The sequence below is a fragment of the Ostrinia furnacalis genome, unplaced genomic scaffold (assembly GCF_004193835.3).
Source record: "Ostrinia furnacalis isolate ACB-3 unplaced genomic scaffold, ASM419383v2 OfSCF3745, whole genome shotgun sequence".
NCBI classification, from domain to species: Eukaryota; Metazoa; Arthropoda; class Insecta; order Lepidoptera; family Crambidae; genus Ostrinia; species Ostrinia furnacalis.
The window spans coordinates 658,211-681,643 of record NW_021133984.1 but is presented as its reverse complement, the minus strand read 5'-3'; the positions used below and the strand labels follow the sequence as shown (position 1 = coordinate 681,643).

At 36.3% G+C, this 23,433-nt stretch overlaps 1 protein-coding gene across 3 annotated transcripts in view; it reads right to left on the bottom strand.

The window, feature by feature from the left end:
- Nucleotides 1-12,226: 12,226 nt before the first annotated feature.
- The window catches only part of pxb (putative Hedgehog signaling attenuator pxb), a 179,444-nt gene continuing 168,237 nt past the window's right edge, over nt 12,227-23,433 (bottom strand). For all 3 annotated transcript variants that reach the window (XM_028312035.1, XM_028312036.1, XM_028312034.1), the window contains 2 exons: nt 15,194-15,362; nt 12,227-13,898 (listed from right to left, as the gene is read on the bottom strand). In XM_028312035.1, coding sequence (XP_028167836.1) covers nt 13,263-13,898; nt 15,194-15,362 — 805 coding nt within the window. In that variant the 3' untranslated portion in view covers nt 12,227-13,262. The remainder of the gene's footprint in view (nt 13,899-15,193; nt 15,363-23,433) is intronic.

Sequence of the window (23,433 nt, the reverse complement as noted above, 5' to 3'; positions counted from 1 at the left end):
GACGCTTCGTGGGCAAAAGGTAGTCTTAAAAAGTTTGGAATTTTGAATTTACAACAAACAAGAAGGAGATCGTTATACAATATAGCCTATAACATATTATTATGATGTAGGTATAAACAATAAAAGTGTAGTTTCATCAAAATCCGTTCAGTAAAGTAGGTTTTGCGTGAATGAGTAACAAAAATCCTCACAAAATTTCGCGTTTAAAATCCTCCTTATTTTTTGTAGTCGGCTTATAGTAGGAGCCGTGGAGTCTATAATTTTAATTTCCACCATGCAAGCCGTTCCACTGTCTGTGAAATAGCCCGAAATAAAGCATATCAAAGGGAACCCAATGTGCCGTGTTGCTACAAAGCAAGGTGACACTCGTGGTGCTATAAATAGGGTGCTTTGTCACCGTGACGGGGCTATTACGATAATACTGTTTATTGTTTCTATTATTTAAAAAAATATCATAGATCAACAAAATCAATAATCGATTGACGTATTTTTTATGACTCAACACAAAATAACCATTAAAATGGACTTTGACGTCACTACTCAGCAAACTCTGTCCAAATTATCAAACGATATCAATTAAAATTAGAAACGAATTTCAAAGAGAGACACACTAATTCTACAAATAAACACGGTAGTTAGGTAGTACTTTACTTTCATAAAGGTGACATTTTCACCATCAATCTCTAATTTTTAAGTGATTTTGAAGTTATGGTAACACATAAGACAAATGTTGTTTTCATAGGAGTCACTTTTAAAAATTAGAAATTGATGGTGAAAAAGGGCATAAGGTTCTTCCACCACTTCTTTTCAGCACCTGCCTTATTGTTGTCTTAAAGTAGGTAAGGCAAGCTTTAACATATTTTTTTCCCGAAGTGGTGGTAGAACAAGCTACATTGGGACGTGTATTAGTGCCTTGAAATGGGCCTACATTCTAAGGCAGGGTACTCATCTGCCATATAGCACGTATCGTAGCATGTAACTTAACCAGCCTTCAAGTGAGTAAGGCTCGTCCACGGTCATGGCGTATCTGGCTGCGAGCTCCTGAATCCTACTTCGAGCCGCCTTTGTGCTCGCAGTGATACCGCCACTCAAAGGGTCGCTGCGAACCACGCGCGAACAGCTCGCAGCGGGCTCGTGCCTATGTACTCACTTGATACAGTATCTGATACATTACATGCTACACCTCTAGGTGAGTACCCTGCCTAATAAGGATTGATTTTTTTGTTTTGAGGTAATCGACATCTATCGACCGCTTCCAGAATATTCGCCGTCTATTTATAATCATTCAGTGCACAGATCGTCACGAGCGACTGTAAACTGAATTTGAGAAGAACTTGTCTTTTACAAATGGCATTCTTTGCGGCGCGTGCGCAGCCGTGAGAATTATGGGCGGGTGTCCAAACTGATGTATGGGTTGGCCATACATCTCAGGTTCATACAAAACAACACTCAAAACTTTTAACTCAGTCACAGATTGTGCCCTGTGATTGGTATGAATGAATATTGAAATTAAATCTATTGGTATAATAATGCCTCTATAAATACCAAGATTTTAATTATTTTCTGTATGGAATCATCAAAAGGCAGGTAGGTATTTAATCGGAATCACACCTGAAGTTTAGTGAGAATCAGTTTAGTGGGGTACTTACTCGCATGAGGTTTGACCGCCGGTTGCGGTCACTGTCGCCGGATCCTCAAATAAATATCCTTGGACATTTAACACTGCGCTGCTACACTAAGCAAAGCTTGTACTATGGGTACTAGACAACGGATATAAACATACTTAAAATACTTTTTTTTTTGTAAATACATACTTAATATACATAGAAAACACCCAGACCCGTCACAGAAATTAAAATTCATCATTTCAATTTCTGCCCGGCCGGGAATCGAACCCGGGACCTCTCGGCATAGTAGTCCTTTCTGAACCACTACACCAAACGGCCGACCGTCAAAAATTTAATATTTTTCTTCCAACGACTAGGACCACTCATAGAACGTAAAAAATATATTATTCAAGCCAGAATCGGTACAGTACTAAAACAATTCATGAGTGGTCCCAGACGCCGGAAGAAAACTATTTAATTTCCATGGATCCGGCGACTGGGACCGCGGTCCCAGCTAATTGCGGTCCAGTAAAATGTCTATTCACTTTCGCTTTGAAGATACTATCATAATCAACATGAGTATAATTTTAAAGTATCGTTTTCATTAATTTATTTTTAAAATAAAATAAAAGTATTGTCTACATTTCTTCGAAAGGCTCTGGCTAGCCAAATCCAAATTGCCAAACCTAATCACGGATTTACCTTAAATCTAAAAAGAGGAAACAAATGAAATAAACTAAATTAGATTCACAGAAAAAGGGCGCTATTTCCCAAAAATTCGAGGTCTTTGTAACGAAAATTCCTATCGGCCGAAAATCTATAATTTCTTGTCTAACAAAAACAACGTCAATAAGATTTAAGAAAAGCACGTCAGCTTATACAATTTGTAGCAAAATAGAACTTAACACAATTACATAAGATCACAGTGTTTAGCTTAACGTGCCCGTACTTGTTTCCGATAAATTGTTCGATCACCCGCTAGATATTAAAGAGTTTGAAGGCGCGGCGTACACTGAAGACGAGCGATTAGAAAAATATATTTAAAATTTATAAAAATGTTTATACTCGGAAAGTGTAAATCATGCTAAAGGTTGATGACAGGACAGGCTCTCTAACTGTCAACCCAGTAACTTATAAAAAGGACTTTTCGGGACGGACTGCTCGAACCATCTCAATTGATATTGATTACCCTACCGTATTCAGGATTAATTTTGAACAATAATTTTAGAAAGTGGTAACATGCTCTACTAAACAATCGCAAGGTCTCCACGTGTTTTCATTTTATTTTTTAATATGCGACTGTAGGTAAACAGTGCATATCCAATTTTAATAATTTAAAAATACCCACACCACCTGATTTATCGGATTACCGGTGCAGATAAATCACCGGATTGTTCCATCAAAAATTATCTGCGCGTCCGAGGCGCCATTAACGCTCACGTGATTGCGCGGTTGTTGTAATGTGATATGATAAATGCTTCACAATCAGCGACAACCACTGTTTATCTGTTTTTGTGGGTTTAACTTTAATTTATGCAAATTATCAGCTTCGAAGAAAAAACATTTTCCAATACTACAATAGTAAATCACGAAGGTGACAACAATTCGCTGCCTGCTGCAGTTTTTCTCGAGCACTATAACCCGGGCCTTTTCAAGGCGAGAGTGAATAGGCACTTACAGGACAGATATGTACCATCCTAGACTGCATCTCACTTAACACCAGGTGCGATTGCGGTCAAACCTGCCTAAAAAAATAGTCCTATGGTGTTAATGTCGGACTTCCGAATTTTCGTCGACCGCTGCAGTAGGTATTGTGGTGAACCCACTCCTAACGACACTTTTATCAATAAGAATCATACACATAATAATAACTGGATCAAAAACTCATTATAATCTAAATCAAGACTTTCTCTATGAACTATCTGCTCCTACTTTTTTTTATCCACAACGAGGAAACTCTTGGCCTGTATCTCACCTGATGATAAGTGATGATCAGATCGAAGGTGGAAGCGAGCTTCACCCAGATCCTCAACCACGGAGGAACTGGCTATCTTACCTTTAACTGCCGGAACACAACAATGTTGTTAACATTGTTGTTATGGCGAAAGACTTAGGTAAGATGGTGGTAGCTAGCCAGGCGGACTTACAACAAGCCCTACCACCAACCAAACCGAACAGAAAAATCTGCCCCCAAAAGGAATCGAACCCGGGCGGGACCTCTGCGTCTGTAGCAGGTGGTCTTACCACTAGACCACAGAGGCGGTTAGCTTATTCATTTCAGACACGTATTTCTAGCAACGAAAGCTCAACCATCAACCCATTACAAAATTAGACCTATACACCATGACAATTGCACACACATTACCATAGAGCATCTCACCTGATACACCGCTTTGTCACGTACACGCTGACCTTTATAGGCCAATTTCCTTAAATACTATCTTGGAACAACTGAGATTTGCCGCGCCAAGATCAACCTTAGCCATTTAACATAAGGGTGTTTGTGCTGATAGCATTTTGTTGAGTTACATCTTTGATAAATTACTATGTGCTCGCATCTCCGCCCGCAGCGTCAATTTCGTTGGCAAGCGTGATGAAGACATCATAATAACGAGTTAGGCCCGCGATGCGCTCGCGACTCAGTTGCGACGCGACTTTTGTGACGCAAGTAAGGGTAGTTGCAGACTATAGTTATTTGAAAAAGTTGCTGGAGGCGACTCTACTCATATTTTATTTTGCTTTAATAGAGACTAAAATTAAGGTATTAAATAAATTGCAGTTTGGTTTATTGTGAAACCATGTACAGTATTGTACAGCATTTTTTACATAAAAATAATTACTTAATTGTAAGTCATGACTGTGTTGATAGTTTCTTGGTGACTCTATGATATTTTAAAGTAAAAAGATAAATAGACGATTTGAGACGACATTTTATTGAACAAGGCGGCTTAATTGATATTCAGACAATAATTATTTCTCTTCGGATCTCCATGTAGGTATTTGATAAAATGGCAGGTCTTTTAGTATTCGAAAATTAATCAAATCAAATAAGAATATTATGTGCTTTTAGAAATACTAAAATAGTAGTTTTACCTCTTACGACCCGCTATAATAATGTGAAAACTAATAACAGTTTTCACAGCTATCTAAGCATAATCTCTGTATTAAATCGACAACACCTAATAATAGTGCGTACACGCAGATTTATTTTCATTTTAGCTGCTTACTTTAATGCCTCAAATTATATACTTAAGGCACACGAATCCATCGAGTTCAATTAGTTTAATGACTTCGATGGCTCAATTTAACGTAATTATTGCTTGAGGCAAAATCGCACTTGTATTTTGCAAGTACTGAAGCACTTCAAGCTAAACACTCTTAAGGTGAGGTAATAGGGGTGATTTTGTAACAGAAATGTAGAGTCCAGTGTGCGGCGTTTGTTGAGTGAGGCGCTTAGTTTTTGAAAACGAGAAAAAAAACTCATATTGAGAAAAAGACGTAAGTAGAAGTTTTGAAAAGGTGAAGTGGTCTAACTAGTATACAGGGTGGAAACGATAAGTGATCTCACTCGATTATTTCTAAACTATACCAGAAATCGAAAAACTGGTTACTGATCCTGAAAGTGCTTCACGAGCTCTTTCAAATGGTACCAATAACAGGTTACAGAATAAACGGGATCTATCCGAAAATTCAATGTTTCCAGCTTCCATATTAAATGTATGCCAACCACTCAATATTAGAAGTGTAATTTTTAAAAAACTTAAAATAAACTCGTAAATTGCATTCTTATTTAAAATTATTTATGGAAAACATTAGTTTTAGGCTTTATTTGCTATAAAATTTGCTAAAATATTATCAAGAGATGAGTGCCATATCTGTGATAGTACTAAATGTATGGAAGATGGAAACATTGATTTTTTAGATAGATTCAGTTTATTCTGGAACTTAATATTAATACTATTGGATAGAGCTCGTGAAGCACTTTTAGGATCAGTAACCAGTTTTACGATATCTTTTGTAGTTTTTAATATTATGAGGCTGTACCAAATGTATGGAAGCCGGAAACATTGAATTTTCGGATAGATCCAGTTTATTATTTAACCTATTATTGGTACCGTTCGATAGAGCTCATGAAGCACTTTCAGGATCAGTAACTAGTTTTTTGATATCTTGTATAGTTTAGAAATAATCGAGTGAGATCACTTATCGTTTCCACCCTGTATAGAGTAGGCTGTTCAGGTTCAGATTTAATGGGCAGGGCACATAGTACGCAGAACTGACGGCCGATGGGGCAGCAAGGTTCTGGAGTGGAGGCCGCGTACCGGAAAGCGCAGCGTAGGACGTCCACCCACAAAGTGCACCGACGACCTCATGAAGGTAGCAGGAAGGCGCTGGATGCCAACCGGTCATTGTGGAAATCATTTGGAGAGGCCTGTGTTCAGCAGTGGACGTCCTATGGCTGAAATGATGATGGTGATGAATGAAATCTCATTAATATGCAATAAGACATGTCATACTCGTACATTAGGCTATAAATCTGTCTAAAATAATGTACCTTTCGCATAGTAAAAGTACCTACTTATTTTGAGAATAGGTTTAGTTTACAAATCTACTTACGAACTAACAAAATCCTCCTCTTCTCTCCTTTGTATCAAACTACTTTTTTCATTATAAAGTCACGTCAAAACCGCAGGAATTCTGTACTAATTTCGTACTTGACACTTATCTTATTCTCAGAGCACGACGAAAATACTAAGAAGAATTAGATGCTAAATAACCCCACGACAAAATTAATGTGTTCGTTAATTTTACACGATAATATTAACTACGCGACGCGAATAGCGCACTCCTTGCTTTTGATGCAACAAGTACGGTCGGGTAGCGTTTAAATTCTAATATTACAAGTATACAGGGTGAGCTGAAAGAATAATGATGTAGACGACAAAGAAAATGTAAAGATGTTAAGACAGTATTCTGGTTGTTACTTGGATTGAAAGTGGGAACATTTTAAAGTACTGATTAGGTACTATTTATAGGTATTAAAATATTATCTTTAAAATATTGCTAAAATTGGTAATAGAATGCTGAATGAATACTCTAAGATAGATGAATAGGTAATCAAGAATATTTCTTAGCGGTTAATAAAAGGTTAGAAAATCGAGTCTTGCAAAAAGAAGATATTAAAAACTTTAAGTACATAGTGGATGAGTACAGTTTAAAAACGAATGAGAGCTACTCGTTTTATTGTAATTTGTACTTATTTTATCAATAAAATAATTTGTAAACCTTAAGTCTTTACTTAAAGTGGTTTAATAAAGTGGACATTTAAGACATAATTTTCTAGTGATTGATTAATTGACCGTACCCAATCTTTCTTCTTATCTTTTAATTGAACATTGCACAGTTTAGTAACTGATGTTAACAAAGTTATCTAAATTATAGATAATTTCCAGCTCAGTCTTGCCTCATTCTGTATCCGAGTGCAGGTTCATTACATTAATTAACACACTGCGACAACGCCCGAGGAAATGTTATTCGAAATAATAGGAAGTGATGCTGGCGTCAAAGGATCGGCAGATTTAAAACCACTGCAGACCACTGCACTGGTGGAATTAATTTTATTTCTTTTTTTTTTACTTTCACGTTGCTTGTGTCATTATCGCTATTAAAAATACCTACAGTACTAATAAAGTACTATTTAGTAGTAAATATGTATTAATTAACATCATCATCATCATTTTAGCCAGAGGACGTCCACTTCTGAACATAGTCAACCCCCAATGACTTTCGTTCGTATCGCGTGGTTGGCTTGGTAGCGCCCTGCATCCAGTGCCTTCCTATTGCCTTTATGAGGTCGTCGGTCCACCTTGTGGGTGGACGTCCTACACTGCGTTTTCCGGTAGGTACGTGGCTTCCACTCTAGAACCTTGATGCCCCATCGACCCCAGCTTTCTACGAAAGCCGAAGTAGTTGACTAATTCATTCTTATATTATGATCAGAATTTATGCCACGATCCTCAATTTAGGCACGATGTTTATTCCAATTAATGACGCAACCACTTTAAGACTGTAGCAGAGATATTTCTTGCTAATTTAGATTAAAGCGCTCAATTTATTCCAATCTTCTAATCCGCAGGTATTTTGTTATAAATACTGGCACAAACTCATATCGGCCTAACGTACAGTCATAAACAACAGACGAAATTAAATCCACAAAAGCAGCTGTGGAACGTAATTATCAATAAATAATAGGCCAGTTTAGTCACAGAGACAATATTGTCGACGACGTGACACCTCGTCTCATATCCCAATGTTTGTGTGCGTGTTTGTTAAAATATATTCATTCGCGAACGCTCGTCTAAGCACATAAATCAACAGTGGCGAGGCTGGATTATTAATATTTGCTGTGACATCGAGTTAGGGTTGCTGGATGTGGCTTGTAAAATATTAAATATAAACGTTTTGTACAATCATACTTACTCGTGTATCCTCAAACTTGTAATCCATAAAGACGTGTATCAAGGATGTGGTTAGTGTGTAACTACTTATAAATCTACAATTTTGTTTAAATCATCTATGCAAATTAAACTAAGACTATTCCCGCCTCTCGTTCCCACCGCTGCAACTCCCGTATAGCCAGGATGGACAGATTGACCGCCAATAAAAACCCAACCAGTGAAGGTCAAGTTAGTCCCCGGGGAAAGTTAAACTGTCATTGTAAAGGTTACTAAACTTTTGTTTGTCACTGTCATCTTCTTTGCAAGGAAGACGAACCTTAAGTTTGAACTCCTCCTGTTCTTTTGATTAATTTCGTTGCGGGTTCAAAACTGATACGAAATTTTTTTTAACTGGTATTTTGCTACCAGGATCAATGATTTTTTAAATTGGATGTTAAGGTATTATTTAGTTACTTTTATTGAGTTTTGAGAGAGTAGAATAGTTTCTCGCAATTTTCTACGAGCAAACTGAAAAAGTCATTGATGCGAGACATTATTTACAAATTTTAATGATGACCATGGTTATGATTGCAAATGATGATAATTGTTTTTTACAAGAAGCCTTTTTTTTGTTTTTGACATTTTTTTTTATTTTATTTTTCCTTTTTGTTTTTGTATTTTTTTTTTAATTTATGTATAGGTATATTTTTTTGCGAACTATGTATCATTATATTCCTTAAGGGTATTTACAATATATTTACAGAATTCCGCGAAAGACTTAATTGCTATTTCACAAATTCTGTCAGTGCTGGTATGTCGAATGGAGACACGTCTAAGTGATGACATAGGGCAGGGATGGCGAACCAATGGCACGCGTGCCATTGATGGCACGCGCCACAATATTTAGGGCACGCCACCAATCACAAAATTTAACTTGTACTATCTATACCCCTCATTGATAGCATTAGGTGTTATTTGATGGCACGTCTATGACTACATCAAACATTTTTTTCGGAAAAGTGGCACGTTGTGACATAAAGGTTCGCCATCCCTGACATAGGGCTACTTATTGTGTCTCCCTTTGTCGAGGAACTTAAAAAATAAAAATAAAAATGCTCTTTCCATTTATTCTTATACTTTGTCGTAATAAAAGTGAGATCGTATCTTAAGGCGCAATTGTTGAGGTTTGTGCAGCGGAAGAAATGAAGACTTGTCAGGGATACTATAGTTAGCTTGGAAATTATAAACATCTTGAGCACTGGGTTCTTTGTTCCTTTCCCTAACGCCAGCTGTGACATTATCTATACTTATAATAAATCTGTAGAGAGGTCAATTCTGTACATGAAATATATTTTCAAAATAACTATCAGGGGGTGTTTAGTGATCGATACTGATGCCAAAAAATGCAATCAGTAAAATTTTTGTTTGTCTGTCTGTCTGTATGTTCGTTATAGAAACAAAAACTACTAGACGGATTTTAACGAAACTTGGTACAATTATTCTTCATACTCCTGGGCAGGTTATAGTATACTTAGGAATACCCACGGGAACGGGAATTAGCGGGAAAATCCTTTTGTATGAAAAATCTAAACCGCTTAAGTTAGACGCTTGATATTTGCCATGCAGGTACCTTAGTTAACTTAAAGCTTAGTTACAACAGGGTATTGCAAAATTCCCACGGGAACGGGAGTTAGCAGGAAAAAACATTTGTATGAAAAAATCTAAACCGCGTAAGATACATAGATGAAGGGGCTAAAACGGGATCCACGCGTACGAAGTCGCGGGCGGCCGCTAGTTTAAAATAATACTTTCTTTGAAGATACCAGTCTTGATTGATTATTCCATGAAGGTTTTTTGAAACAAGAATTTTGTTACATAGTATTAACGGCTTAGCTGTTTTAGAATCAAGCCCCATAACCTTATTGCAAAAAAGTAAAACACGCGGTGAATATTGTTAAAATGTCATTTCCATACTAAATGACAATTAAATAAGTGTTCAACGGGCGTCTAACTTTTTGTAATAAGTCCAGAATAGTTATATAGTATGGCTTTCTACATAGTTTTCCTGCTGAAAATTGTCATGATTTTAGCTTGAGTTTATTTTTGTTAACCACTACAGATGTATTTCCCTTACCTACTAATAATCCTAATTTTATTTTAATATCTTTGTTGCTTCTTTAAATAATAATAAATCTCTATATTTCATGCAAACATAAAGCTTTTTAACTTACCTTGACCTTTCTTGTTTTCAGGAGCGCGGACCACCCGATGCGTTGAACAATGACGTCATAAACTGGAGCTGCATAGAACACTATGATCACTGAACACTATAATTTAAACTTTTTTGTTGTAAGAGTTAACTTAGTACGGGAATTAACGCGATACACTATGTTAGGTAATAGGTGCATTTAATACGTGTAACACCGACCGCGGTCACAGGCTGACTGAGCTGTGTTGCCGGTTGCGATTGTTAAGTAGAATTAAATTTATTTCTACCCTCATGTTGTTTTTTGCCTAGTACCCGTTATACTTTGTCCGTATTCTACTGTATAATGTACTATCAGGCCTCCGTCACTCGCCTATGCCGGCCGAGATAATTACCTACAGCGCGCGACAACTTCAAGTTGCAAATCAGTCATGGCCGCCACGCGCCTGTGAGCACACGCGTATTTCTACACGCTCGGTCGATCATCATCACAATCAAGGTTTATTGTTCCAACAGCACTGTTATCCTTCTTTAATGGAAAATCGTAATATTTAGGAATAATAATTAACTGTAGTAATTTAAATAATTAATAAAAACTACACTTTTTAAATAATTTTGAATACTTATGACAAAAAACTGTAGCAAAAAAAATATTTTAGCTAATATAATTATATTAAAAATATTTTAGTTAATAAACATTAACTTTACTTCACCGTGTCTATTTTCCGACACTACACCTTTTAAAACTGTTTGTCCAATTTTAAATTATCGCAACACTGAAGTTTATTAATAGGTACTTTAGAGATAGTACGATTATACAAACACCACTAGATTAAAGTTTACCAATCGTAAATACAATAAATGCTTCTTAAAATTAAGTTTTTATTTATTCTACACAAAGGAGTGCAATTTCTGTTGCTACTATTATGTATTCTGTGGTACTATCTAATTAAATTAAATTTAATAATTGTATTTTTTGACTTGTAGATCTACTCACATTTTAATTAGTCATTTTGAATATTAGAATATCATCTGCGAATATTAACTAAGCTATTAATAGAAATTACGATATCTAAGTCAAACTCCATCTTGGATTTCAGCCGCCTGAATATAGATGAGTTCATCAAATGATAATCAAGTAGTATACCTACTTCATTAAAAGCCTAATAATAACACAAGTACGTACAGAAGCTTCAGCATACACTTGATTAACTTATATACTATAAATTTTGGATATTCACTCTTATGATTCAGAGGCATGGTATAATTGCTGAGGCCAGAATGCGTATCGCAATCACGGGACTATTTCCACCTCCCGTTGCCACCGCTGCAACTCCTGTGTAGCCAGGATCTACAGCTTGACCGCCAACAAAAACCCAACCAGTGAAGGTCAAGTTTGTCCCGGGGGAAGTTAAACTGTCATTGGACCTGCAACGAAATTAATTAGAAGAACATAGGAGGCATTTGAAGTTAAGTGCGTGTTACTTTTGTTATTTATTATGCTCTGTTAGGTTGCAGGTGTTTTACAAATAACCCTGTATTCTAGTTCACTGATTATAATATGCTAGCCACGAGTGTTGTTCTACCCTCCGTAAAGTCTCTACAAAATTCTTTGATATCCTTTTTTTTTGTAAGGTCATTGTCTAAGCTAGGTTAGCTTACTGTGTCTAGCTATATTGCCCAAATAATCAGCTTGTTCTTATGAATAATTTAGAAGGGCTTTCAAAGGACATTTTGTGTTAAAGACAATCTGGATAGGGCTTGTAATGTTTGGGCCCTAATCAAGATTGTATCGGTTTTCAAAGATAAGAAAATATTCAGATCATAATCTTAATGTAGATTGGATAAAGTCTAATTTAAATATTTGAGAAAAATACCAATCTATACTTGAAAACTTGGAAAAATAGACAGGGATTCTTAAAATGAAACCAATCAGTTCATAAAAATGTATTTTATTTTTCATTTTATTGTGCTTCTCATATTAATTTACAGATCGGACAAACCAGTCCATGATTTGTAATACATAAGTGATGCAACCTTTAATCTATACAATAAAACAAATGGTAAAAAAATAAATATCACTTAAATTATACACACAAAACAGAAAACAAAAACAATACTTTTGGACCACCAAAAAATATGTACTTCATTTACAAACTTAAGTTAATTTTAGTTGAGTCAGAAACAAAATAAAAGTAATGATTTAAATCATTTTAAGTCAAAACGTTTACAAATATAAATATAAAAGCATTTGTCGATGAATAAAAGGACATAAGTATAATTTACGAAGATAAAACACATGAAAAGTTTAGCACCAGTGATAAAATTAAAACAAGACATTAAAAAGTTTCTTTTCAAAACAATTTAGAGGTGTGTTTTAATGTATTGTGGATACCTATAATGATATGATTATAAAATTCAACTTACTATTCCTCTTGTAATTCGTTTACCTACATTTTTACAATATCTACAAATTCAAAAATTTTACAACTCTTAGTTTTCATACGAAAATCATCGTGTAGAATTTTATCATCAATAATTCGTAATGAATGTGATAATTTTAGGACTAGTTTGAAATAACTTACTAGGACGAAACTTCTATATCACTACCTAAAAATATGGTCACATGAATTTTGTACAAAACCATTATTTAATTGCTAATAAAATGATCGTTACAAGTCTTCGAAATGAAGTTGCTAAATCTAAATAGGGACGAACCTTCTACTTTGATAATAAATTTAACTTTGTACAGAGTTGTAGAAAAGTAGTCCCTAAAGGGTTCAAAATTGGTGAAATGACAGTGGATTATAACGTATCAGTGGTCGCTATATTAGAAGGCATTGAAATTGAGGCCGTGAACGTATCTTAGGCCGAGAGAAAGTAAACTACTAAATGCAATGATTACAATAATTCCTGCACTGTGAATTCGATTGTTCAACATCACACACTATGGGAGAGTCATGGCATTCAACCATCACAACAATTGAAAGTCACAAATGGAAGTTCACTTGTTCATGACATGGGTATCTCCGCTGATAACCGATGTCTAGAAGACGCTCTCGTTCCGCAGGTTCCACAAGTATTATTGCTGTACCCGGAATCAGATCCGAAGGAGGAATCTCCGCTTGGAGGCTTTGGAGAAGCTCTAGGTCCTCTCCAGCATGCAATACCAGGGAGTTCACCTCCAGGCCACGCACCACCGGCCCCCATTTGCAAAGGTCCTTGCGGTCTAGCTCCAACTGTTCCCACTTGAGGATACAGCCTTAGCAGTGCATCTAGGAGTACTCCTTCGTGGAATTCTGAAGGATCAGGTGGATGTACATGCCTTGGCATTCTGTGTTGCGTTCGTCGTCTTTCTAGTGATTTAGGGCGTCGGTCCATGCGTTGATGCCTGGGCCTGTGAGGCAAGGATTGGGGTGCTGGTGGTCTGGAGCAGGTCCGGCAGGGTGCTGCTTCGCCTACAAGACTGAGCTCGTCTTCAGCGAAGTGGTCATCACTGTGGAGGGAGTCGTCTGATCTGTGAGGCAGTTCCTCGTACAGAGGAGCACCGCAGGCGTCGCCTCCGCAAGTGTTCCCTCCTCTCCAAGTGCCACCAGCACCGCAGACGAAGACTCTTCCAGGGCAGTTGGGCCTTTTTGTTTCCACCATCTGAAAAATAAGGAATTTACGTTAATTTTACAAGATCACAGCAGAACTGAGGGAATTCTAAAACTTTCGAGTACCTACCTAAAGTAACTCGTAATATAAGAGCAAAAATTGATGAGCATGGATGTTCATTATGGGCTGCAATTTTTCCCTATAACTTAAATCTACGAGGACCAAGTCGCAGGCAGCATTAGTATATCCAATTCAAAGACTTTTTAAGAAATAGGTAAATATAGAATTTCGATTTATACCGGATACTGAGAATCAATTACTAATGGCATTTAGAATTAATTGCTTTGCTTTAATCTACAAAACAAACTAATTGATATTATTATTGGAGTAATGTTACTGATTGCAAAGGGTTAATGGTCCGTTCCATGGTATCTTGCCAAAATAAATTGGAAATTCAATTACTGCCTCAAAGCAAGTACTAAACGTAATTTCGTAGATTAACCAGTCGAAAATGTTTGAGGAGGCTAATCATAAAAGTTTGGGAATTTCTTAAAATTGGCTTAAAGCTATCAAGCGTTTGGAAGTGAACTTTGTAATGATGTTAGATACCAATTTTGTAGTCGTTTCTTATTGTTTAATTAAGTTGGTAACTGGATATTTAAAATATGAATTGCTGATGGGTATCAAAAGATATTTGAACTTGTTTTGAGCAATAGATTAATCTAGTTTGTAGTAAGTAACATAATTTAATGATGAATATTATAATGTAATTTAAAAATTTACTCTGTTTTATTAAAAATGATAATTTTAGGTAGTGTTTCATTATTAATTAAAGTATTCTCTAAGGGCGCAGCTTTTTCAGGCACCGCGTTTCATGCAATAGGAATTTGGAACGCGTTATGTACTTACGCGATGTTATCGCAATCAAACTTACTATGCACACAAAATAGTTAAGTTTTAAAAATAGCAAGGCAAATTTTAGGAGCGCAGCAGCGCGTGTCGACGTTGCCTGAAGCGTAGTGTGCATGGACCCTAAAGGTCTACCAATTTAAAGATAACTCTCAGCTTATCTGTGGGCTGAGTGTGAGTTTACATCAAACGCGCTCAAAAAATGTATGAAAATTTTACTTTTTGAACGTTTCCCGCTAGGGACGCTGTACAATCCGTCACACATTTAAGTCATTTTTGACGCGCTCACTAGCGTTTAAAAAATGTATGAAAATTTTAGTTTTTGAACGTTTCCCGCTAGGGGCGCTGTACAATCCGTCTACATATTATAATGTAATTTTTTGACGCGCACACTAGGCCCTCTGGTCTACGAAAAAATATTATTTAAACCGACTCACCTCTAATTGCGGTTCCAAGTCCGGCCTGTGCGGCAGCGGTGGTCTTCTAGGCAGGTCCTGGAGGTCTTCGTAGAGGGGTGCGGGAGGGGGCGCCCTCCTCTGGGACCCTGTGCTCTGGTTTGGCGCTGAAGACTTGGAGGGGAGGAGGTTCGTCACTTTCCGCTTGTGTCTGTTGAAGAAGGAGAGGTTTTGGTTAGATTTATTTTTATTTTTATTTTATTCAATAAGTACACATACAGGTTACAGTCATTTACATATCAAAATACATAAACAAAATAAACAGTGTCTAAACTCTAACCAAGAAGTAGCGTACATTGTTGTACATTTATGAAACACTAGCTTTCCGCCCGCGGCTTCGCCCGCGTGGAATTTTGTCTGTCACAGAAAAACTTTATCGCGCGCGTCCCTGTTTCAAAAACCGGGATAAAAACTATCCTATGTTCTTTCCCGGGACTCAAACTATCTCTATGCCAAATTTCATCAAAATCGGTTGCGAGGTTTAAGCGGGAAAGCGTAACAGACAGACAGACAGACAGAGTTACTTTCGCATTTATAATATTAGTTGGGACTAGCTTACGTCCGCAGCTTTGTCTATGAAGGAAAGGCTTTATTACGCGCGTGTCTCTTTGAAAACTAGAATAAAAACCTATGCTATGTTTTTCTCTGTGCTTTAAATTATCTCTTTTCCAAATAGCATCTAAATAAGGAGTTTTATATGTGAAAAGGTAACAGATAGACAGAGTTACTCTCGCCTTTATGTAATACGTATCATCATCATCATCTCAGCAATAGGACGTCCACTGCTGAACATAGACCTCCCCCAATGCTTTCCATGTGGCCTGGCTGCGTCCAGCGCCTTCCTGCTTCCTTTATGATGTCGTCGGTCCACCTTGTGGGTGGACGTCCCACGCTGCGTTTTCCGGTACGCGGCCTCCTCTCCGTAATACATATGATTTGATGATAAGATGACTGGTTGTGTTTAGAAGATAGAATAATCCAGGATCAAGCTTGATGGTTTGCATTGAAGGAGAACATTTTTTGTAAGAACCATCTATTATTGAGGTACTTCAAAAATTACCAAATATTTTAAAGGAATTTTGGAATGATATTCCCAATCTTAATTTCTACAATTCAACTACCCTCTTCCCACTCAAAGCTTTATTCAATATTTACGCTTCTATAAGTCGCATCCCTTGTTCAATAGATTTTATAACAGGAAGTGTGGAATTAATATGATTATAATAACAGGGTAGATAGATAAGGATACTCCACTTTGGTTTGTGAAAAACTACTTTAAGTAAACAAATAAATTAAATTGAGTGTATGACATGCATGATCATATTTTTTGCTCATGAGATTTAAGTTAGTGGGTGTAAGATACACGCTCATATTCACAAACATTACCTACCATGAGGTCTCACAGTGCGCGTGGTCGCACAGGGTGACACGACACACGAACCAATCACAGAGCTCTATTAAACGCTGTGCGTTCGATTTGTAGCTTCACTTAAACAAGCATCGTTTTTGAATACAGGCGTTGGTTTGTCACAGATTGCTACAAATGATGTTAAATATTCTTATTTACAAAAGTATTATTAATACTGTAAAGTTTCATCAAAATCCGTTCAGTAGATTTAGCGTAAAAGAGTGACAAATAATATCCATCCACCCTCATTAACTTTCACATAATATTAGTAGATTTTTGGTCCAAAGAGGCTCACTGAGCGTTTTATGAGTACCTATTCCATTCCAAATATTTCTCGTCACATCCACATAAGTCTGTCTTTCACTTAATATTGTAGACCGAACAAAGCTGCGATCCCTTTCAATTACAGCAAGATGGCGCCATTATAAACCTATTAGATACGCCAATTTCACGTGCTCTGTGCAGCATATGGTATTAAAAAAGGAAATATTGTGAACAGTGTAAGCCAACCAGTAGGTTCACTTTCTATAATGTCCCAAAGGTACCTGCTAGATTCGTCTATTATGATTTCTTAGAGTAATTTAAAGCAATTCTCGAAAAAAACTGTTAGATTCGTTTTTAAAAAGTAGTAAGTCCGAAGAAAACTATATTTAAGACGAAATTAAACTTAAAATAACGCATGAGAATATTAGTACAGTTTTTGATATTTTCGCTTTTACACCCAAATTCTGAAATGACACTTAAGTAAGAATATCATAGACTCAAATCTATCGAATATCGATTGGTATCATCAAATTTAACTAATTAGTCACGACTTTGTTTCAATAGAAATTGACTTTAATAGTGGCTTGGTAGTAAACCTACTCAGCCTTTTTATACTATAACAAACATCTAACAAAAGCTAAGACAGCAGGTAGCAAATATGATGTGTCTATTAAATTCGGACTATAATGGTGGGTTTGTGGCGAGGCAGATGTTTGAAACCGGAGTGGTTAATTAAAGGAATATATCAATTGTTAAGGGATATCTCAATTTATGAAATAGAATAGGCAAAGATGTGTGATGCCGGTGCGGTTATGATATTTTAAAAAACTTGGAAACTGATCTAGGTACTTAAGTTGAATCATATTTATGTAAATATAAATATAAAAAATATTAAAAAGGCATTTATGGGCTTCGTGGATAGTGTAAACCGCTATAGCTAGCAGTGGATAATACTGTGTATCCGCGAATTTCGACAGTCACCATATGGACAGGAATTAAAATTGTTGTAGTGTAGAAACACGCTATTATCCAATGCTAGTTGCGCTGATTTACACTATCTCTCATGATGAAATTAAGCTAGTTTGAGCATAAAAATACCGTAGGACCTAAATACAGGGCAAATTTTAATAAAACGTTCAGTTTTACGAAAAAATCTAAATCCACAAAGTATGATGAGAATATAAAAATAAATAGGTACGAGTATGTTTAACTTGTAGTACCTAAGAGAATAATATTAAAACCAGTTAGCCTCTTCGAAGTTTTTCTTATCTTATACAAAAATTGTCTAACTATCGTAATTAATGTCATACCACAAAGACATCGTTACTAAATCATAACGACGACACGACGACACGACGACGACACGACGCCCACCCACGGTCCGGATGCGAGCACAGGTGCTGTGCATTGGCCGTTGGGAAAAAGCACAGGTTTTTGGTCATTGGACTAATGATTTGATGTATGGATACAAATAAAGTAAAGCAAAGTTTTTGGCGTGTGCGGTGGGTCTGTTTTGCATTAAACGAACCTTTAAAGGACTGTACTGAATAGGTAAGTCAGATTTGATAATGACAGTGAAGTCAAGCTTTAAAATATTATATGACTAAATATCAAGACAGTCAGTGGTGACTGAGTTTGATACAGCACTTCTTCTCGGCACTTGCCAAATAATTGTTTCAAAGCGCTGGTAGGGTAAAAAACCATGAGACAATAATATTATGAAGATGAAGGACATATTGTGAGAACTAATTGAATTAGTCTAAACAAATAAAGATATTTTAATATTGATTTTATTTTTATTAATCAATCTCTATCGAAACTACAATCAATCAGCAACATAAATAAAAAAAAGCTTTTCTTTATCTGAATAAGAGCTGGTCATTTGACAATTGAATTGAATACACCAATGCACAACCTTCTTAGTATACCTAATCGCACCGAATTTTCTATGCTCCTTATCTACTATCTCATTTTTAAAGATAAAACTACATTTATTATCTGTTACAGCCTCTACAATCCAATGTAACTCTTAATTCAATCACAATAAACAACAGAATGCGTCAAGTTAAATCAAACATACGCCTTTCCGGCACTAGTGATGGGAATAAAAGTTCCTGTCGCTATTCGATAAAGTTAATCGAATAAATCAAGGTAATACGTACAGACGGTTGCGAGTAAACTTTCCTAGTAAGTAATAACTCGTATTGATTCTTCGATTGTGTCGATACCGTACTGTGGAAGAAATCTATCGAGTAGTTAATGGGTATTGATAATTTTAAAAGCAGCTGATTATACTTCAATGGGCTGTCTTCAATGTTATCTAATTAGATCGGGGTCTATTTGCAAAAGCACTTTAGGCTTTACAAAATGGATGATAAGTCAAACATGTGAGTAAAATTGCTTAGATTAAGATTATAATTTTAAATTTTCCCAATCATTATGAAATTATCTTACTAATTACGTGAATATTATTGAGTTGATGTTGATAAATAATATATGAATTTAGTTAAATCTTTTTCACTTGGGAGAAAATTTAGAAAATAAACTAAGTGATCCACTATCTTTTAATGACGATTGTGAAAATAGTCAGTAAAATAGTTTTATTCTGTTTCGTTCCATGCTAAGCTTGGATGGTTACATGTCTAATATAATGTGGTTTTAAATGCAATATGAAGGAAACTACTTTCACCTTACATGTGCTCAAATTAACTATACATCTAAACCTAATGAAGCAGAATAACTGTTGTGACATTATAACCGTACATATTGGCTAATCTATGCTCACGCAAAACGTATCTGACTGAGCACGACACACAGAATCCGACACCAGGTGATGTATTTTGGAAGCACTCGAATTTCAAATCGCTAATGGATTTGCATAATCCCATACGAGTGCCTAAAAATATATTTTAAAGTCATTGTATACTTTTATTGGTATCCACTGCTAGTATGTTAAGTTCTTTTAGGCATTGACCATACCATTAGCGAAAATAGTAAAAAATATAGAGCCAAAGAAATTAAAGAATAAAATTTGGTAACGGATTATAATATCTGTCAAAGATTCAATAAATGTCTTAAAGCATGTCTTATTAGTTTCCATTTTTTTGTTATTTTTTTTTAATGATGGATTTGATGCCATGATTTCTTTTCAGTAGTTTATAAATCGGGAGAAGTAGAAATCAGTATCGCATACGACTTGATTTCGTGCACGAATTCAAGATTCGACTGCTTCAATAATACGTCTCTACACCGCATCGATGTCGACAAGGCGTTTTGTCGATGACCACAAAACGAAACCGGTATAGAGTTACTCGATAGTCGATAATTAGTGGCTCGTTACTAATCGGTAGGGACGCGTTGTGAGATTGATTGGCGTTAGTCGAAATTACTTTAGACTGGCCGGGTATAATGAGGTGCGATGTTAGACGATGTAAAAAGTGTTGGCTGTCACACTTTTTTTGTAACATTTTTTGGTGTAACACGTTAGGTGGGATTTGTCAAAAATGTTGCTCAATTTTGGAATCAAAACAACCATTTTAACTAGGTATCTTTATCACAAATATAAAGAAGAGTAATTATTTTGGATGAATTCAGTCCGTTCCGTGTTTTCCGTGTCCGAATTATTGCTTTATCAAATGTAGGGGTCTTATTAAAAACCATGAGAAGTGTTTTAAAGGATTTCAAAATTCGAAATACAGGTAGTAGATAGAAAAAATACTTAAGGACCACGCAAGATGTTAGTGTTAGCGTGAAGGTTCTATAAGTTTCTGTGACTTAAAATCGACGCTTTCAGCCATAACTGCCCAGCTCGTAAATTCTACAAAATCGAGTAGGTATCAGCCTAGCCCGTCACCTAAGTCCACAAAACACAATCTAATCTGTGGTCCAAATAACGGACAGAAAGCAATCGACTCACGCCCTGTCAGCGTCACGCGAGTAATTTAATCCCGTTCGGTGGATCCCGGTCCTGTCAGTGAGGCGCCTATCCCGGCCCGGGATTGACGCCTTTGGGTCTCATGTTACGGGAACGGAACAGGTTGTCAAGAAAAAGTTGATGGTTAAGGGTTTGGTAGCTGTTACTCTGTCGATGAGGAAGTCTCACCTTGAAAAAAAAAAGTATTATAATAAAATATCAAATCCAAAGTACGCTTTTTAGGGTTCCGTAGTCCTGACAAGGAACCCTTATAGTTTCGATATGTCCGTCTGTTTGTCTGTCTGTCTGTTTGTCTGTCTGTCTGTTTGTCTGTCTGTCTGTTTGTCTGTCTGTCTGTTTGTCTGTCTGTCCGAGGTTTTGCTTGGAAACTATTGGCACTAGGGAATTAGGCAATATAGGCACTTGTAATTTTGTAGAAGTATGTATATTAATCACGCCGACAAAACGGTGAAATAAAATAATAATCATTTTAATTAAGTAATACCAAAACTGATAGAACTTCAGAAAAATCTCATGTTAAAAACTTTTTCTTTTCTTCTTTGTTTTTGTCACTTGCAGCTTGTTTGCGTCTAACTTTTGCTTCAAACGTCTTTCTCACTCGTAAAAGATTCTATTAACTTTTGCTACGTTCGAAAACGTTATTTAAATTCGAAAACAATCTTGATATTCAAAACGAAAATTGTAGTTCAGTTTTATCAAGTCTGCGAAGTTTGGAAGCGTATCAGAGGTGGTACAAACACGTGCAAAATAGAAATTCTAACAGTTACGTTATTAGACTCTATTTTCGTGTTCTATTTCCAAGACTATTATTTTTAGGCGTGTGACAAGATGTATCGTTCATTGTTTGTTGAAAAGATTGATGTGGTTACGATAAAATCAATCTGATTCATTTTCGTCAAGTTCTTAGTATTTGAACCAAAGTTACAACTGTATTTGTACTCTTATCAAGAAGATCGATAGTTTTTATTGTTATTTCAAATGCTAATTTTTTTCTGTATTTAAAATATTATAAAAATTAGATGATTAACTCTAGACCAGATGGTCTCTATAGTGGAAAAAATATAACAATTTCTAACAGGTGGTTGAAAATCATATGCTGTAGGTACCTGATTATTACAAACAGTCGTTGTGAAATCGAATTGGGATTGAATCGAGAATGCAATTCCTTAACAACAATATGATTTCATTGTTTCGGTTACAAATAAGCTTAACATTGTTTATGAGACACACGGACTTAAAAAATAAAGAACAGACATTGTATTGGAAAGTTTGTGAGTAAAATATTCAAAATTGAGTTGGGAACATTTGTATTCTGCTGTGCACCAAATTCTAGTACTAGTATTTGATCAAATAGGTATTAATTTATTGGGCAACCTAACTTCGAACTCCTCCAATGTTATTCTGATTAATTTCTTTACGAGCCAATAAAACAAACTTGACCTTCACTGGTTGGGTTTTTATTGGCGGTCAAGCTGTACATCCTGGCTACACAGGAGTTGCAGCGGCGGGAACGAGAGGTGAGAATAGTCTTGGTCTAGACTCTAGACACTTTTTGAAATACCTCAAGCTGTCCACACTTCCCATCAATGTGTCCCCCAAATCTACCATGCGTAAAATGTTTTGTGGGTATTCAAATCAGTGCAACTCACAAGAACGAATTGAGATATTATGCAAATGCCTGATTGTATGCAGATTGGCAATAATAAGAGCCTGGTATAGGGTTGCCACAGCTTGCTAGCTAGCAGCTAAAGCTGGACATGTTTGGTTTTTGGCTTGTCGGGCAAAATATTTTCTCATCTGGCCTGTAGGTATTTTGTTAGACTTTTATGTGGCTACCGCGCCAGTCGAAAGTCGAGCGCACAAGTAAAACGTTTTTTTTTATTAGGCAATATTTTTCGTAACGCAACGTAAACATAGTGTGAGACGTCCACCCACAAGGTGGACCGGCAACCTCATAAAGGTAGCAGGACGGCGCTGGATGCAGGCCGCTAGCAATCGCGCGATATGTAAATCATTGGGGGAGGCCTATGTTCAGCAGTGGACGTCCTGTGGTTGAAATGAAGACGATGATGAATATTTTTTGGCTTTTAGAACATATTAGATCTTTTAAAAAGCTATTAAAAAATGTACTTAAATCGCTAGACTTTTAGATTAAAATGTCCGACCAAATTAACCACTTCTTCTTGTCGTGTCGACAACAAACATACACAGTGTCAGCCCAATACTCTGCCACAAGAGTCCGGTTTTGTTTTTCGAGCTGACAACCCTAGCCGGGTATCAGCGCTGTTCAATTCTTACCATAATTAGAATGAGACAATAGGGCTTAATAAAGACATCGCCCATAAATAGGAGCAGATGGAGAGATTGCGTTAGACTGTTTAGGTTTTGCAGGTATAATAATACGTGTGTGTTATGCATGAAGAAGCGGGAAAAGTTTCTGAGGATATACGAAAGTTGGAAAAAAGATTTTCCCATACTTGTTGGCTGGTTCAAAGTTTTAAAAAGACTAAATTAATGATATCACATTTTGATTTAAAAATGCAACGAATTATTTCAAGATGCATGATAGCTGCACCGGACTTTAATGCCGGACTGTGGATTCCAATCCTTGATGGA